The 18,142-nt window shown below is 39.9% G+C and overlaps 3 protein-coding genes across 4 annotated transcripts in view; 1 reads left to right on the forward strand and 2 right to left on the reverse strand.

Moving 5' to 3' along the window:
* Positions 1-1,968, reverse strand: LOC137950854 (tryptophan aminotransferase-related protein 3-like). Its single transcript, XM_068797501.1, has 5 exons — positions 1,651-1,968; positions 1,249-1,549; positions 869-1,161; positions 478-758; positions 1-361 (listed from the first exon to the last, which is right to left on the reverse strand). Exons 1-5 carry the CDS (start codon positions 1,938-1,940, stop codon positions 150-152), a joined length of 1,377 nt encoding a protein of 458 aa, XP_068653602.1. The 5' UTR covers positions 1,941-1,968; the 3' UTR covers positions 1-149.
* Positions 1,969-10,512: 8,544 nt separating this feature from the next.
* Positions 10,513-12,882, reverse strand: LOC137949955 (glutathione hydrolase 3-like). Its single transcript, XM_068796238.1, has 4 exons — positions 11,660-12,882; positions 11,285-11,549; positions 11,039-11,176; positions 10,513-10,936 (listed from the first exon to the last, which is right to left on the reverse strand). Exons 1-4 carry the CDS (start codon positions 12,862-12,864, stop codon positions 10,667-10,669), a joined length of 1,878 nt encoding a protein of 625 aa, XP_068652339.1. The 5' UTR covers positions 12,865-12,882; the 3' UTR covers positions 10,513-10,666.
* A 4,747-nt stretch (positions 12,883-17,629) lies between these two features.
* The window catches only part of LOC137950927 (uncharacterized), a 53,292-nt gene continuing 52,779 nt past the window's right edge, over positions 17,630-18,142 (forward strand). For both annotated transcript variants that reach the window (XM_068797591.1, XM_068797592.1), the window contains exons 1-2: positions 17,630-17,769; positions 17,941-18,017. The gene's annotated coding sequence lies outside the window, so the exon portion shown is untranslated. The remainder of the gene's footprint in view (positions 17,770-17,940; positions 18,018-18,142) is intronic.

Here is an 18,142-nt window from a genome sequence, read left to right on the forward strand (position 1 = left end):
TATAGAGAAACAATATTTTCTTAAGGGATTTTACCCGCTTCTAATTACTTCTTAAGCTGCAATCCTTACAGACGGTCAGCCCTTGAAAAGGACTTTGGATTTGCAGTTTTTGTAGTTAATCACTCGCATGAAATTGATAAAAACAAACATCAGATACTTGCGGCTCCCTCTTCTTCTGCAACTAGTCCTTTGATCCTTTCTAACATCAGTTCAAAGTCTTCTTGACTTTTAGTGAGGCTTAGGCGGGCATACCTCCTGTCTGCTCCAAAGAAGCTACCCTTGTTCCCGAAGACACCAGCCGCTTTTAGGACCTCTTGACAGTCCGTCTCTTCTTCCCGCTCGCATTTGATCCACGCATACCCTGCCAGAGGGGCGAACAGGGAGATTCAGAAGAAACAGAGTCGAGATCCAACTATCATTATTTCTAATGCTAGCTTACACGAAGAAATCTAAATTAAAAAATATAAGAAAAATCACCTGGAGAAGGTTGTCTCATGGTGCGGAAATAAGTGCAATACTGAGGAGAGAGCTTCTGAAGCGAGAAGCGTTTTGATTGTGAAACTACTTCATTCAACCTCTGCCACTTATGCTGTAAAGTGGTGTGTCCAAACTGGAACAAATCTCTGCCACTTTTGCCTAAGATTGATTTGACAAGGATGAGAGCTCTCAGTTGGGTATCGTGGGAGATGCCGATCACATTCATCTCCACCTGATCCTTGAGTCTCCGGTATACAGCTTCGTCTTTCACAAGCGCCCAACTGTTAAATTCACAGAATTGCAGAAACACATAAGCCAGAGGTCTAGGCCAATTTGTCAAGGCAAATAATTAAGGTGAAAAGATGTCAAAGGAGCTGAAGATGGAATGTACCCGAATCTACTGCCGGCATGGCCAGTAACTTTCCCGAGAGAGAAGATCATCACGTCATCATCTGCGGGAGCTGGGATTGCTGTAAAATGAGGCCAGTAGTAGACGCGGTCATGAACAACTTTGGTATTGGGGCCTTTAAGAAGTGGCTCTCTTAGATGCCCATCTGGGTTGTTGGGAGATGTTACGAACTCGATGAATTTGGTTGAAGGATCACTGCAATTTTCCCACTGAGATGCATCTCCATGCCACTCAAAATCCCTTCCGTTGAAACTGTTCGCTTGAAGTCTGTAAGCCTGCCAAAATTTTCTTCTCAGTTTCAACCGAGTTTTCCTTTAGATCCAATCTTCAATGAAAGAAATCAAGTTCGGGAGAGGACTAACCGGATAATAAGGAACGTTGGATACAACTTTTGCCGGAGATCCAGCAGCATTGGAACCTGCAGAAAGGGCATAAACCGAAGAAATGAGTAGCTGCATAGCTCCCACGCCGAAGACTATGTATTTGCCGGTGGCATTTGCATTTCCAACGATGGCATGTAGCAGTCGGAGGTGCCTTTCGAGCTCATCTGAGAACATGTTTTCTCCGATCATGTAATAGCCCATACGGTGCCACCCAGACATCATTACTCCACCAAGTCTCTCGTTCTGCATCCAAAATTTCTCCAAGAAGAGGGGATCTCCGCTGCAACCAAACATTAGGAAGAATTGAAATATCATCAGGATCTCACACTCCATCAAACATATTGTCTCATGCTCAACTTCTGGACGGGAAATAAACCATACCTATCGACATGTACAGTGCAACCATCGGGCTGAAAATCGGAGCAATCAGCTCCTCTGTAGCATCCATAGCATTCGCAGACAGGTTGACCGTTATTGCGGAAGCCATCCAAGAAGGCACGGCCATGGCCTGAGCAGTTGACGGAGGCAACATTTTCCGCCTCCAAAGCGGGCCTTCTCGTCCATGTGAGATCACCGTCTGACCTCTCTAAGAAGAAGTAAAGGAGGAAGAGGTTGAGAAGAACCGAAAACGTGTAAAAAAGATACTTAAGACAATCTCCAGTTTTCTGCATGGCTTCTCGGAGCAGAGATAGACGGAGAAGGAGAAGCAGCCCCTGCCCATCTGTTTATAAGAGAAATTCATGCCGTAATGCCAAATAGATCCCGTGTTAGATTAAAATTATTGACATTTGATGCGCGTCAATACCGAAATCAACCCAACAAGAGAGGCTCCCAAATGGATAATATCAAATTTATTTATTTTTTGTTTCGTTCTAACATGATCACGTGAAGGCTACAGCAGCAGACAAATGGCATCGGGACTCACCCCTTTCTGGCTGGCGGAAGGAAGCTTCCTCTCCCCCTTCTACCTACATCAAAAATCAATTTCAAATTTTTTAAATTTCTTATTTTTTAATACTATATTTTGTTAGGGTATTTACATTATTAGACTAATCGTAATCTCTTATTATAAACTTAATTAAGAAGTGGGGCAAGGATTAAGCAACTTGACCTAGTTTTGATATTTTGGTCCCCCGCACGAGATCCACCTATAAATAAAAAAATCAATTACCCCAATTCGATCTAATATACAATTAGTGTGTGCACCAAATTTGAAATAGATCACATGTGGATTTTGTTCACTTTTGACTAACTAGATCGGCACTAACTATGTGATGCATAGGATGGGCTCACAAAAGACACGAAGGAAAAGGACTTAAATAAACTATAAAGCAACATAAAAAATAATTGAAGATAACGCCTGTGCTTCACGTGGGTTGCTTAACATAAACAAATGAAACATTAAAAATTTTAAAGCATTGCAGTGTTGCATGCTGAAGTCATTTAAGTTCATTTGTTCCTAAAATGATGCAAGAGGGAAATAATTGCCGGAAGATCGTATTTATAGAGACCATAAGGTATTTTTACTACTCTTTAGCAACAGTGATTGCAACATATCGATATTATGAGCAAATCACAGTTTGAGTTGTTGTTATTGATCAACAATATCACAAAAAAGTGAATTAATTGATTTAATATTATAAATTACAAAAGTATCTATGGGGTTGTTAGAGTGAATTTGATTATATTATGACTTGACTTAGTCCGCGCACCGGGTACCAGTTCAAGTGGATGAATAGGTTCATCCACTTGAACTCACCCATGACTAAAGTGGGTGAATTAGGATTCCCACCGAAATCCTGGTTCATCCACTTAAACTCCCTCTCCCATCTCGCTTTCGGCCCACAACAGCTTTGCGTCTCCCCCTCTGACCTTCTCCTTCGACTTTCCTGTGTTAGACCGAGGAAGAGGCTGACCTGTGGAATTTTGGCGACACTCGCACTGAGTTCAAAAAGTCGTTACCCAATTCATCAGTCCAGTTACTGCCATCCAATTTATGAATCTGCAACTTCTTCTTTGATTGTTTCATTTTATTTTATTTTGTTGAGGACATTTGATTTTGATTCGTATGATTACTCTTCTAAGTGCGGAAGTTTGTCTTTTGGCCGGTTCTGCCAGGAATGCTTACCACACCCAGTTCGGCATCCAACACTTATCATGAACAGAGCTCCGGAAAGTGTTGTTCGTCGCTAGGGCGGCACTCATCTTGCTCTCCATGGTCTTCTCCCTCTTGTTTCATTGCTCCCACACCAAGGCCAACACCTGCAAAAGCACATTTACAAGGGCGTCTCCATGAACCCTTACCCCTAGCCTGGTGAGTTTGGCAACGAAAATGCCCCAATCACCGATGTATTCTCCCTTCTTTACTTGTCTACCGCTTCGACCTTATGGAGCATACTAGCGAGAATTGTCTCTGTATAGAAATTACTTTAGTCCCAACATTAGACGATGCTTATATATCAATCTACTAGTTTTATGTGTCTACTGTGATGTGGAAGAAAATTTCCAATTTATTGGGTGAAGGAGAGGATTATAGCAATTATAACACGGTGAAAAATTCCTCAAAACAGTAAGCGCCCCAATTGTTCTTCAGTTGGTGGACTTCGCTCTGAATTCACTGACTCATTTGAGCAAACATTCTAGCCAAATCAGTAAGTTGAACAGAAATATAGCATTTCTGCCTTTTTCCTAATTTTGTTCTCAACTAGAACATATTATTTCTCAAAAATCAATCCAAAAATGAAAAGAAACGAACAATTTTTATAATTTTTGAATGGTTCATCCTAAAGAGCATTTTGTATTGATCGTATTATCTGTAGCCTACGTGAAACTAGAGATTGAAGTGGCTGGCATAAAATGAAAAATTGCAAAAGCCAATGATTAAAAGATGCTATTTTGAGTTGAATCGAACTTTCAAACTTTCGATTGCCAATTGCCAATTGCCTCGACGTTCTAACCAACCAATTTTGGTTCTTCTCTAGTTAACACAATTTTCATTTTGGGCATTAACACAAGAAAATGTTTTCCAGCGTACTTTACGTCTACCACACTAACACCAACAAGTGATTCACTTTCAGGTAAAGTGCACTAACCCCTTCCCTCATGTAAGGAAATTCTGATTTAGGATTAGATTCAAAATGTGTGTTTCTTCTTTGGTTATGAAAAATCCTTGCAGCATATGAACAATTTGAGTTGGAGTCTTCTCGAACTCAATCAACCATATCCTCCCCCAAATTTTTTTCTCTCGCTCTCTTCTTCCTCTCGTCTTCGCACTCCCTCTCCCTTCTCCCTCTTTCTTCTTCCTCTCGGCCTCCGTCGTAGAGCCGCCATCACCGAGCATCCGTCGTGGAGATCCAGTCTAAATGTCTCTATTGCAGGGCCTTCGACGTACTGTTATGGTCCTGGGGTTAAGTGTTTCATTTTCCGCTATGTACCAGGCTTATCTTTTGGGTAGTATTGCTTAGGTGCTTAACATTTGGTATCGGAGTTATACCGTAGTTGTGAGTTTGAATCCCAGAGTGGGTGACCTCGAGACCTGTGTAGTGCGAAAAGGGGGTCCGGGTCGCTAGAGTGGGTTGCCGTGGACGTCGGCTCATAACGGTGGGAATATTACTATGGTCCTGGAGTTAAGTGTTTACCTTTTCGCTACCTACCAGGTCGATCTTTTGGGTAGTATTGGCTAGGTGCTTAACATTTGGTATCAGAGTTATACCGCAGTTGTGAGTTCGAATCCCGGAGGGGTTGACTTAGAGACCTGTGTAGCGCAAAAAGGCAATTCGGGTCGCTAGACTGGGCTGCCGTGGACGTTGGCTCATAACGATGAGAGTATTGTTATGATCTTAGGGTTAAGTACTTAGTTTTCCGTTACCTACCAAGTCGGTCTTTTGGGTAGTATTAGCTAGGGGCTTAACATTTGGTATCAGAGTTATACCGGTGTTGCGAGTTCGAATCCGGGAGGGGGCGACCTAGAGGCCTGTGTCACTCAAAAAGGCAGTCCGGGTCGCTGGAGTGGACCGTCGTGGACTTCGGCTCATAAGAGTGGGAGTATTGTTATGATCCTAGGGTTAAATACTTGGTTTTTCGCTACCTACCAAGTCGATCTTTTGGATAGTATTGGCTATGTATTTAACATTTGGTATCAAGGCTATACCACAATTGCGAGTTCGAATCCTGAAGGCGGTCTGGGTCGCTAGAGTGGGTCACCATGGACGTCAACTCATAACGGTGGGAGTATTGTTATGGTCTTAGGTTAAGTGTTTGGTTTTTCGCTACATACCAAGCTGGTCTCCTTGCCATTATCGACGTTTGTCTCCTTGCTATTATCGGCATCGTGAGGGACGACGTTGTTGATTTAAAATTTAACTAGCGTTATTTATTCATTATATATATTTATTTTATATATATATAAATATATTTTACTATATTATATTAGTGATTTAATAGTGATTCTTTTGTTTACATCATATTTTTCATTTTAGGTACTTAAATTAAATTATTACCTTTAACTTTAAAATCTAACTTCAACTAAAACTTCCGTTTCTCATCTACAGCCTAAGTGACTCTACGATTAAGAATCCACACTCCCACTTACTTTTTATCGCGAAGCTTTTTCTTTTCTCGTGTTTTAAACTTCTATTCCATGAAAAGCATTGTCGAAAGATTCTTCTGTCTGTTTTCTTTTTCTTTTCCAAGTGTTGTCTCGACTAGTCCAAAACAATGGAGAGTGACTGGAGGGCCACTGCAATGGATTGCTTCTGCAGTTCTGCTTTACGCTTTCAAAAAACACATTTGAACGCCATCTGCCTCGAGCGTCTCGTGTTCACAAATCGTCAAGTCGCGTGGGCCGTATTACAAAATCGAAAATAAATGCTACCAAACAGATTCTGATTCATAAATGGAGATAACCTGACAGAAGATAAGTCTGGAATTTGAGATCACTTTAAATGTCCAGCACGGACAACTCTGACGCGGAATTGCACTTCACCAAAACTGCATTTTCTTCTTTGGGTTTTAAATATTTCGAGTGGTAACCCCAGATGAATCCTTCAGTGCTCCAAATTTGAACTTGTGATGATTTTCTTCTGGGTTTTCTTGGAACGCTTTGCATTATTTGTAGTGTTGAAGAATATATCCTCTCAGTCTTTAATATTGATAAGATATTTTTCGTATCTGATTTCTTTAGAAGATCGATATTCTCCAGGTGGACGGAGACCGGTCGGAGAAAAAAACCGTTGGTTTTCTCTCGGAGACGGGTTTTAGTAAATTTTAGTAGAACCCGACTCATCAATGAAACAGAGATATCAAAAAATAAGGTTGAGACAGATTTACGGCAATGGAGTAGGGAAAGGTTGAGACAGATTTACCGGAATCGAGTAGGGATGGGTGAGGTTTAAATTAGATTTATAGGAATGGGTCCAGGACGGGGTTACAGCCTACAGGGACAGTAATCAGATCGGGACGGCTTTGATAATTCGGGTTTCAAGGTCGGAGATAACGATGGGATTCCATTTTCAGGTTTTTGGAAACCCAACCCTTGCCTTTATCTATCTCTATTTTATTTTTAATGCCAAAGAGCTGCAGTTTGCTCGTGGCTGGAACAGAAAATAGAATATATGTGGGGGTTCTCATCGGATCAAATTCGGAACGATTAGAAAACGCAAGTACAAACGAGTTGCTTTGTATGAACCGAGTCAGGAACTGAAACGACAAAGAATCAGAGTCGGCTGCTTTGAGTCTCTAATGGTTTTCTTGCCTGGAGTTATCCCTATAATTTAGTTTTTTAGAAATTAACTAATATGGAATGGAAAAATGATTATGACAATGGTGGAAACGGAGGGGCTAAAGAGAAATCATATTGCACTCTCAAGCTGGATTATAAAGATCAAATGCTCTCCACTTAGTTAATAAATAAACAAAATCATTTTTATTCAAAGATTTCGTAAAAATTTCGCCAAGTTGCTCCAAAAACTTCATATATGGCGTAAATATCTTCCTATTTAACACGATTTATTTCAATATGTTCGTTCTTTTATGAAAATTGGATTGTTCACAAAAGAATAGCTACTTGAGTGTCACACCTCATCTGCATAAAAACTATAATTAATGAATAAAACTCTTTCATTAACAATTTTTTCACATAAATTTGTATGGTATGTTAGTCATCACCCTATATTCCACTTTTGTACTAGACCTTGCTACTAATAAGGTATACCCAATGCAACTGCTCTTCTGAGCCACTACCAATGTCACTGCTCTTCTCAGTCGCTACCGGTGTTGCTACTCTTTTGAGCCACTACCAGTGCCACTGCTCTTCCCAGCCGCTACCAGTGTCTCTGCACTTCTACATCTCTTCGTCGGATGATGCGTTCTCTTCAATTCCGTCTGTCCCAGCCACTATCAGTGTCACTGCTCTTCTACAACTCTTCACCAGATGATGCGATTCTGTCTGCCCCAACCGCCACCAGTGTCACTGCTCTTCCACATCTCTTCACCAAACGATACGATTTTGTCCTCCCCAGTCGTTGCTCTTCTACATCTCTTCACCAGATGATGCGATTTCGTCCCATCCCAACGCTACTAGTGTCGCTGCTCTTCCACATATCTCCATCAAACGATGCGATTTCGTTTGCCCCAACCGCTACCAGTATTGCTGCTCTTCTACATCTCTTCACCGAACGATGCAATTCCGTCTACCCCATCCGCTAGCAGTGCCACTGCTCTTCCACATCTCTTTACCGGATGATGTGTTATCTTCGATTTCGTCCGCCTCAACTGCTACTAGTGTCGTTGCTCTTCTACGTTTTTTTACGAGACGATGCAATTCCATCCATCCCACCCGCTACTAGTGTTGTTGCTCTTCCCGTCATTTTGCTTCCAAGAACCCTCAAAACAAATCTCATTACATAGCCAGTGCCAAGTTCACAGTTTCAGTTGCTACGAGACAAGATTGACCTCTTTAACAAGTGGCCTATCTTGAGGGAGTATGATAAGGGATAAAGCATAATCCCTTCAATTATTGGATAAGATCCCATTGGATTTATCCCTTCTCTTCAATATCTAACAACTACTAAAGTCTACTTTTTACTCATGTATGTTATCAAATTTCCTCTAACAAATATATAGAAACTACTAGTAGAAAGTTTGTCTACCTAAGACCTTGCATAGTTTGCTTCTGAAAACCATTTAACCGCAAGGTTTCAATGAGGCTTATACATTAATCCCTTCCTTGTGATTATTTCAAGTATCTCAAGAATTTATGGACTGTATCACAATCAAAAACAAAAAGTGACTCCATAAATTGATTATAAATGAAATATCCAATTGAGTTACTATAACATATAACAACTTGCCAACTAGTTTGCAATACTAAGTATTATCTCTCAATAGTAGGCTTGTCTCACAATACAAGTAAATTCTATTTTCCATTGAAATGTATACTCGTTTAGCTCCTAACAACCTAGTTTCCTCCAAGCCATTTCTCACACACTTCCATTGGGACAAAATTACCACATACCGACTCCAAACTACCTTAACACTCCTAGATCCTTCTTTTAAAAATATGTCTATAAACAGTGTTTTACTTCTTTTATACCCTGCATATTACTTCCTAACAAGAACATATCTCATCCACATACGCTAATAATACAACCATACTTGTCTTTTGTTTAAAAAGAACACCATGTGATCATAATGACTTCTTAAACAACCAAACTCCATGATAACCCTACAAAATTTCTCAAACCATGCCCCAAACTCTATTTGAGACCATAAATGGCTTTTTGAAGCTGACAAATCTTCCTTATCTTCCCTTGAGCAATATAGTCAAGTGATTGCTCCATGTTTACCTCTTTATACAAAATCACCATACCAGAATGTGTTTTTTTATATCCAATTGAAACAAGCGTTAATTCTAATCAACAACATAAATTACGATATGAACTGGATTAAGACATTTCATAAGAGAAAATGTTTGTGCATAATTCACATTATGTTTATGTATAACCCTTTGCAAAGAAACTGATAATAGTGCCACAAAATTATACTTTATAGTAAATAATTATCGGTACCTAACCTTTGGGTCACCAACAAACAAATCACACAACTCCCAAGTACCTCAAAAAAGTAATGCATCCGTCTCTTTATCCATTGCATGCTTCCACTCACTACAAATCAATACCTTCAATACAAACTTTGGGAAAGATATAGGAGACAAAGAAGAGGCAAAAACATGAAATTGAGGAGGCAAATGAGAAAAGATAAAAAACTCAGGTAAATGATACCAAGTACTCAACTTTGATCGTGTCAGCTTATACAAGGCAATAGGAGTATCAAAATCATCAAAGACAAGTATAGAACTTGCTGATGCATGTGAGGGTTGAGAGGGAGAGGTGATTGCTCCATGTTTACCTCTTTATACAAAATTATCTCAATGGAGATTTTTAGATGTACAAAATTATAATTTATTTGATCAATCAACCCAAATACTATATTGTATTTGATTGATCAATGAGAAACCGATGCCACTTTGATTGATCAACCAATCTGTGAAAATCTAAAATCTAAATTTAACTTCTTTCAAAATACCGAAATTTCACCTCAAACTTCTCCCTTCAACCTCCAACACAAGACATATCTAGTGTCTCACAAAACACACTTTTGGTGCATAATTTTGACTCAAAAAGCATTTAAGTAAGCTACCTTTAGAAAATAAGATTCTCTAATTTGGACTGAGCAAAACCTCGACCTTTAGAAACCTTCCCTTCCAATAAACTAGAACCATCTTCATATCAGACACACTATGGTACCCTATAGAAATTAAATAAATTGGAATAAAAGAAAGAAATCATTGAGGACCAAAGAGACAATGTCTTGTTAGGTATAAAAATTCTCTAAGTCATGTCACCCTTGAAGTCTTCATATGAGGCATCAACCTAGATGTGGTTGGAGTCATTCACTAAGGTGTTTTTGGCTTTATGATGATGTACTTTCCCCTAGATGTGATAGAAAGTAGCAACAAATATCTAATCATAGGACTCGTTGATTTCATCAATTAAGACAAGCCAAGAGGCGTAAGATTTGTCCAATATCTCTTTTTAAAACCCAAATGAAAGAAACTTGTCAACAGGAGTTTGCATTTTGCAAGATAAATTATACATGATTTTCCCTGTTCAATTTCCCTACAACTCGACGTGTAAGAAAAGGACAAAAAGAAAAAAGGAAAGAGTGTCCTGGAGATGAGAGAGAGAGAGAGAAACGGGATGGAGGATCTTCATTCATTTGTGCGCAAAATGGGATCGACGACCCTGTTCGAATCATTTTTGGCTTCACTTTTGACTGCTAGCCAAGGCAATTTAAATTTACATGATTCATATTCGACATCATAGTGTTTGTCCAGGTCTTAAATTCCAGCTGCTTTCCCATCTTTTCGTGGATCACTCACAGCAGTAAGTATTCCATGGTAGACTCCTCTCTGCCCCTTATTTGCAGCTTTACTCTTCTTTTCTGGCTTCTTCAGGTCATGCACGACAAGCTGGCAGCTGGCCCCGCTTGATAGAGACACCAGATGATGACCCCTTTCTTCCAAGAACAGCCCTGACTCCTGTTGGAGCTCTATATGATCCCCGTTAATGGCGGTGATGTTCTCATAAAACGCCAGGTTTGGTGTCAGCTGCAGTACCACACATAAAAATTTCAGTCAGTTCTTGATCCGAACTCGTGAGCATATATGAGAAAGTCAGGAAGCTTCCGAGATGCATGCCCGTGAACTTACCAGATGATAGACCCTTGGTTTCAGAATAGCATCCAGGGGTTCCATCCCCAGAATAAAATGGTTCAGAAAGACTTGAATCACCGCCGGAGTAATAAAAAGGCCACCACTACCGCCGAGAACTCCAGCCAGTTGATCGTCCTGAAACCCATAACTGAATCTCTTAAACACCACGCATAAACGTACATATACTATTACCAAGAAATGGAACTACGTATCGGCTGGCTCTTTCTCTGGAATTCTATACACCTTGAGGATCACTATGGGAGTCATGGAAGAGAGGGGCCTCTTGTTGGGTTGAATGAAGTTGGAAGGAGGTGGAGGAAGTCCATCCACGGTTTTTTCAGTGGGAATGGAGAAATCATCCATTTCGTTGTTGAGAAGAATCCCTGTGGAAGGTGAAACCATCTCGGCCCCGAAATAAGTATTTACTGTGGACGTCAGTGAGACCGCATTTCGATTACCATCCACGATACTAACATGGCTTGTTCCATGATCCCTTAGCTGACTCCATCTGCAGCCACAGAAGAAGGAAAGCAGGCCAGGAGATGGAATTAGCCGCGCGCCATGAAGAGAATGAAAGAGTAAGAAGATGAACCAGTGTCACTTGCTGGTTTCCCTTACTTGGGTCCATAATATTCGGCCGGGAAAGTTGTGTTATCGACTATCTCTCGCCGGATTTGTTGTGCGAATGAAGAAGAAAGCATGGCCATTACAGTGTCGGTGACATTGACAAAATTGGGATCTCCAAGGTCCATGCGGACGGCGAGCATATGCTTAAGTGATTCAATGAAACGATGAAGACCGAGGGGGCCCTTGATGGCATCTATGGAACCATAACTCTCTATAACCTTCAGGATGAGGGAAACGCCGACGGTTCCTGCGGAAGGAGGAGCCATGCCCACAATGGTGTAGCCCATGACATCCACCCTAATGGCCTCCGTCACTTCCACCTGGTACTGCCTCAAGTCGTCCATCGTCAAGATTCCACCTGCTGCTCGCACGTCGCTCGTCAAATTCTCACCCACGGAGCCGTTGTAGAAAGCACCGGGGCCTTGCTCCGCCACAACCTCTAAGGTGTCAGACAACTTAGTATTGTAACATACATCACCTGCTTCAAGCAGCTCGCCGCCGGGTGCAAACACTCGGCGTAAACCAGGGTCGGCCATGATCGCTTCGTTGCTGGACTTGAGAATACCAGCGAGACAAGGAGCGACGACGAAGCCGTCTCTGGCGAGCTTTATGGATGGTTTGAAGAGGGAACGCCATGGGATTCGACCGTGTTGGAGCCAAGCTGCATGGAGGCCCGCTATCTCACCAGGGACACACAGGGAGAGAGGACCGTGGTGCTTTGCTCGGGGATTCCTCTGGTAGAAATCCAGCGTTGCAGTCAAAGGCGCCGTCTCTCTGAAGTTGTAAGCCTCCGCCCTACCAGTCTGGCCATCGCGGACCACCATAAAGCCACCGCCGCCGATCCCACTCGACATGGAGTTCACAACGCCGAGGCAAAGCACCGTCGCAACTGCAGCATCCACGGCGTGACCACCTTCTTTAAGCACAGACACGCCAATGGCGGAGCACCGACTGTCATCCGCCGCCACCACACCGACCTCCGACTCCACCACATCGCCGGTCTCCGGCGGTTTCTTGCTTGTAATTTCTTCCCAACTGATCTCTCCAGCGAAGCCATGGCCATAGTAAGCGTAGCAGAGTGAGACTGCCGCAACGGCCCCGGCTATCGTCAAAGCTACTACGACGACTTCGAGCCTCGTCTTCCTCTCTGGCCTGTGTGAACCTAACAGAGGGTCTTGCAAATTAATTTGAGCCATGGAAGGGAGACAGAATTATAGAAGGGGAAAGCTTTTGGATTCCAGCAATTGCTTATGGGGATTTTATCGTGCCCATAAAGCAATCATACAATGGGGCCAAGCATTTTCACCCAAATCTCTAAATTCTTCAGTGCACGCCGCCAACTTTTCCCAATTAAATTATACATTTTTTTATTCTGAAACAAAGCAGAGAATTTATAAATGAGAAAAGTATTAATTTATATTAAATTAATAATTTAAACAGGGAAATTATCAATTTTAAAATAAAAAATATTTTTTAATATTTTCTAAGTAAAATTCAATATATATAATAAGAAACTAGCATAAATCTATTTTCTTGTAATGTAAAAATAGAGAATGATGTGCTTCTCGTGGTATGAGTCTCCCTGGACCGAATGGCAAACAAAAATAACCGACCACGTGACTCGTATCGAGTAGCATTTTATTTCGTAATATAAGACGCTCAGGACGCCCATCATCTGATCATCAACTGATTTGGAGTTTTGCTCTTTATTCTTGTCGGCACTCTCTCCGAGCCTTAACCACGGTGAGCATCTTCTTTTTCCTCCGACTATTATCTCTCGCTTCGTGCCTCTCTCGCGTCTGAAAAGAACAAGCTCCACTCCCGTGCATCTCCTGGTCTTCCTCCGAGTAGCGAATGGGAGTATCTCCTGCTCGTAGAATAGGATCCGCTGGGCATGGAGATTCAGCCAATCGCCTAACCTAACCAGGTACGAACGGAATTAAATCTCATCGTCAGTGGAGTCGTTCACTTTTGATCCAACAAATCTGATACTCGATTAAACTCTGATTCACATGGAAAACTAATTTCCACTTGCTTTCCTTGTTTAATTTGTTGGAATAGCGTCTGCAGGTATAACTCATCCACAAACGGCTTTAGGAAATGGAGATTGATTCTTGATTCTCTTCAAGAATCAGTGCTACCAAACACTAGAAAATGACTCTCCTGTTGAAACCATTGGGCTAAAAGGCTCGAACCTTTTAGGAAATCAACCCCACGGATCTTATACAAGGATTGGCCCGGTCGACACAAACATAAATTCCAACACTCCCCCACACGGGAAAACCCGTGGACAAATTCACTGGAAAACCCGGGACAAATTCACCAGAAATACCTGGGACAAATTCACCAGAAATACCTGGGACAAAATTCGGTGGGAGCGGGACTCGAACTCGGGACCAACCTGCTCTGATACCATGTTGAAACCATTGGGCTAAAAGGCTCGAACCTTTTAGGAAAGCAACCCCACGGATCTTATACAAGGACTGGCCCGGTCGACACAAACACAAATTCCAACATCTCCCTCTGTGTTTTATTTTCTTTTTTCTTTTTTATGGTTTTCAAACTTGCCTTCAAATTCTATAGGATATATCGGTCAATACGGTTATGACAGCTATCAGTTGAGTATTTGATAAGCCAAAATTAAATATATGATACATAGAGTTGACACACCCACTCATATGCCCCCAACCTTAGAAATAAAGTAAAATTATTTTCATGTAGGAGATATATAAATCTTTGAATATCTACCAGTTTTTTACTTTCCTAGTAGGAGAATTGAACAAAGAAGTAAAGATGCACAAATAGTCCAACGAACTTGAGCATCATCAATTCGTGATATTAAGATAGTGGGCAGTCTCATCAAAACTTACACCTATAATCATAGTTTGTTCTTGAGTTTCCTTGATTGACTCTGGCAATGCACGTTTCAAACAGGCTCGTTGTTGGACATAATATAACTCACAGCAACACCGAATAACACTTAATCCAAAATAAATTCTGATGTCGTACTTTTTTACCAAACCGCTTCACCAATCACATTAATAAATAAACAGATTAAGTAGTGCCTCGAATAGCTCTAAGACAGCTCCAAGACATGTATTTACTGTCTTCAAAAGATGTTTGCCTCCTAAAGTTTACTAGATGTTGGTAATCCCTCCTCACGATACAATAAACCTTTTTTGCTCTCATAGACATGCATAGAGTACTAAGATGGGTTCACGAACTCTAACTTTTTTTACTACTTGAATTGATAGAATATAGGATTTTTCCTCCTTTTATCTCGAGAACACTTGAGTTTTCCTCAAGAACGCGAAGAATATTTTCCTTCTTTTTATAACACTTTCAAAGTTCAAATATTTTTACTCGTGTCTCTCTCACGTTCTATTGCTCTACTTATAGAGCTTTCTAACCCTTCAAAAAAAAAAAAAATCCACCCCTTTTTTAAACTGTAAATCACACGAACAATCAACATAGACTACGACAAATCAATACAATAATTAATACCTAAATTAAAGTGAGTATAATGAGCATTTGAGTTTATTTAATTTATTTATTGATTAATGTAATTGGTGAGTACAATGGCCATTTATTTATAATATAAAAACACGTAGAATTCGATTACAATTTTAAACTACCCTTGCCCAGTAATACCCTATGTCAAATACTAAAAGACAAATCCTAAAATAATAAAACAACTGAACATAAATAGAATACTAATATAACTAAAACATTTTTAATTGTGCCTCTTTTGTGAAACTTTCTTCCCATGAGATTCCTCTTAATTTCATCATATTAATTCTTATTTTGTGAGGTTCCTTATTGTAACAGTCTCTCATATTCTCCAACATGTTCCTTCTAAATCTTTTGTTTAGGTTTATCAAGGTATTTTTTTGGGGTTTTCTTTGATTCTATCAAACTTGCTTTTCCACTAAATTCTTATGAATTTTCATTGCCTAAATTTTTATGTGTGTTGCTGATATGTTTTTTCTTCAATTTGGATTGAGACCAACACTTTGTCCAATGAAGGAAGATTTTTTTTATGCTTCATCTAAAGTTTGAAATCTGACCATGGTGGTGGAAGTTTTTCTATGAGAACAAATGCTTGAATTTAGTCATCTATAGGAATACCCTTGCCGACAATCTTAACAACAACATTTTGAATCTCGTGTGTTTGATCTAACTGATTTTTCACCATCATATAGGTTAAATACTCTTATATAGAAAAACTTCCATTCAGATACAATTTCTTGCATGTACTTTGTTTTTAAAGTTTTTCACAAACCTCTTGCAATTTTAGTATAAGAGTATATGTTATATAAACTATTGCTCGAAGCACTGAGAAATAACCCATAACACAAATAATTATGCTTATTATATTTGTGTCTAACTCATGATCTCCTTGTTCATGATCGTCAAAGTTACTTACGGGAGGTTCATTTACTATTACATAAAACAACTCTAAGGTTGTTAACTAGTATTTTATTATTTTCTATTATCTAAAAAAATACTTTCCATCAAACAATTCGGGTTTCAATGTTTTATTCAATGAGTTCTTTGACTTCTCATTCTAATATTTCAAAAGTTCAAATCTTTTTCCAAATTGTTGGAAATAATATAACTCACCACACTGAATATTACTTAATAAACTCAAATAAATCCTGATGTCCTTTTTGCTAAACTGCTTCACCAATTACATTAATCAATAAATTAAATAATACCTCAAATAAGTCCTATATGTGTATTTATTGTTTTCGAAAAAGATTCGCCTTCTATAATGCACAGGATGCTGGCGATCCCTCTCTAAGATACAACTGACCTTTTGCCCTATTAGATGTGCAATATATTAAAATGGGTTCATGAACTCCATAAGATTTTTCCTGATTACTTGTACCAGATTGAATGGAGGTTTTTTTTCTCATGTCCTCATGAAATTAAACTTTTCTCAAGAATGCAAATAACATTTTTCTTATTTTCAAAACACTTTCAGAGCTCAAAATTTCTTGTATGTGTCTTTCTCATGCTCTTTAGATCTATTCTTTGTATCTGTTAAAGGAAAATCTACACCTTAATCTCCAAACTGATCTGACTATGTAGATCTGTAACTATTTGATCTAACAGTTTAGATTATTAACCCTAAATAGGATGGTTTAAATATGTCATTGTATGATCTAACTTGTATGATCTAACCATTCAAATATACGACCACTCATTCTAATAGTTCAAATATATAACTTCATGATCTGATTGTTCAAATTTATAAATATCCATCAAATGGTTTGAATCTGCAATTATTTTCCTCCAATAGTTCTGCTCCTCATCCATCCCAAAGGTCTGCTCATTTTGATCCTATAGTAAAAGATCAATCTTTCTTGTCCCCACATATGTCACACATGTGATATGCGAGACCCACATGCATATGCGTGCATATGCCCGTTTGTATGAGCACCCCACACACAAGGGCAAGAGTCTCATATAAGGTCAAATGGAAGGAGGGTTGAGATTGTAAGCCTCAAAGTCCCCATTGCACTCAATAATATGGGACTAAATGACAGGGAAGGAAGGCACACGTGCGTGCGTGCCATTCGAGTAATAAAAATCATCTAATACTCAGGGTTGAGATTGGCTGAAACTTTGTTAATTCATGCTCTTGAACAGGCCTTGGAAGTGGACTCATGGGAACATCTAACACTGAATTATTAAAAGTTATGACTACTCTTGGGAAAAGGCAACCCGTTTGGACTACTCGACTTAGTGTCTGAAGCACTCGGGTTGGCTCATTTAACCCGGTTCAACCCGGTTCATTTCTCCCGCGATTATGTCCTTCGGGCAACTTGAAACCACGAATTATGCCCGGGACATTTTCAAGACATATCACTCGTCCATGTCTTGCGATCGTGATCATTACATGTGGCCCATGTGATCTAGTGGTAGTTTTGGTCTCACGGTGCGGTCGGACAGCTCCCGACGAACATTTGTGCTGCGCGGCGAACGTCCTGCAGTTGCTCCATGTTCGAGAGGATCTGCAACGAACCGAGGGCGATTTATCTCTGAGGGCTGCGAGTCCGTAACTGTTGGCAGGTGAAAGAGACCAATAGGAAGAGGTACTTTTTTTCTGGCGATTTTTTTTTGTTGAGATCGGAATCTCAATTTTCTTTTTTCCTGGGGGTAATTCGTGTATGCAGAGTATGCATCCAATTTCTTTTTCTTTTCCTTCTGTTATATTCATTTTCTTTTTGAGATTTTTTAGCTCGGTATTATTGTCTCGATTTTAGGTTCCTGAATATCCTAAATCCGGTAATCTGCTGAAGTTCCTGTGGCGATCTTTCGGGCTTCTGTTTTTCTTGTTAAGGTAAGGGTAGTTTGTTCTTTTTTGATTTATGTTTTTCTTCTATTAATTGGTTCCACTTGGATTAACTTTCACATCCGAAGTAGTATATGAGAGCTTTGGAAATCATAACTTTTATTTGCTACTCT

Source organism: Aristolochia californica, unplaced genomic scaffold (assembly GCF_029961685.1).
Source record: "Aristolochia californica isolate CCGP_79_NKW_82.1479 unplaced genomic scaffold, dmAriCali1.0.hap1 SCAF_14, whole genome shotgun sequence".
In the NCBI taxonomy this organism is placed as follows: Eukaryota; Viridiplantae; Streptophyta; class Magnoliopsida; order Piperales; family Aristolochiaceae; genus Aristolochia; species Aristolochia californica.

Coding starts and splice junctions, on each gene's coding strand:
- LOC137950854 (XM_068797501.1), bottom strand. CDS start 1,940: ATGCAGAAAACTGGAGATTGTCTTAAGTATCTTTTTTACACGTTTTCG. Junction 1,550..1,650: donor TGCACTGTACATGTCGATAG/GTATGGTTTATT, acceptor GTTTGGTTGCAG/CGGAGATCCCCTCTTCTTGG. Junction 759..868: donor CATGCCGGCAGTAGATTCGG/GTACATTCCATC, acceptor TGAATTTAACAG/TTGGGCGCTTGTGAAAGACG.
- LOC137949955 (XM_068796238.1), bottom strand. CDS start 12,864: ATGGCTCAAATTAATTTGCAAGACCCTCTGTTAGGTTCACACAGGCCA. Junction 11,550..11,659: donor GCCGAATATTATGGACCCAA/GTAAGGGAAACC, acceptor CTGTGGCTGCAG/ATGGAGTCAGCTAAGGGATC. Junction 10,937..11,038: donor AACCAAGGGTCTATCATCTG/GTAAGTTCACGG, acceptor GTGGTACTGCAG/CTGACACCAAACCTGGCGTT.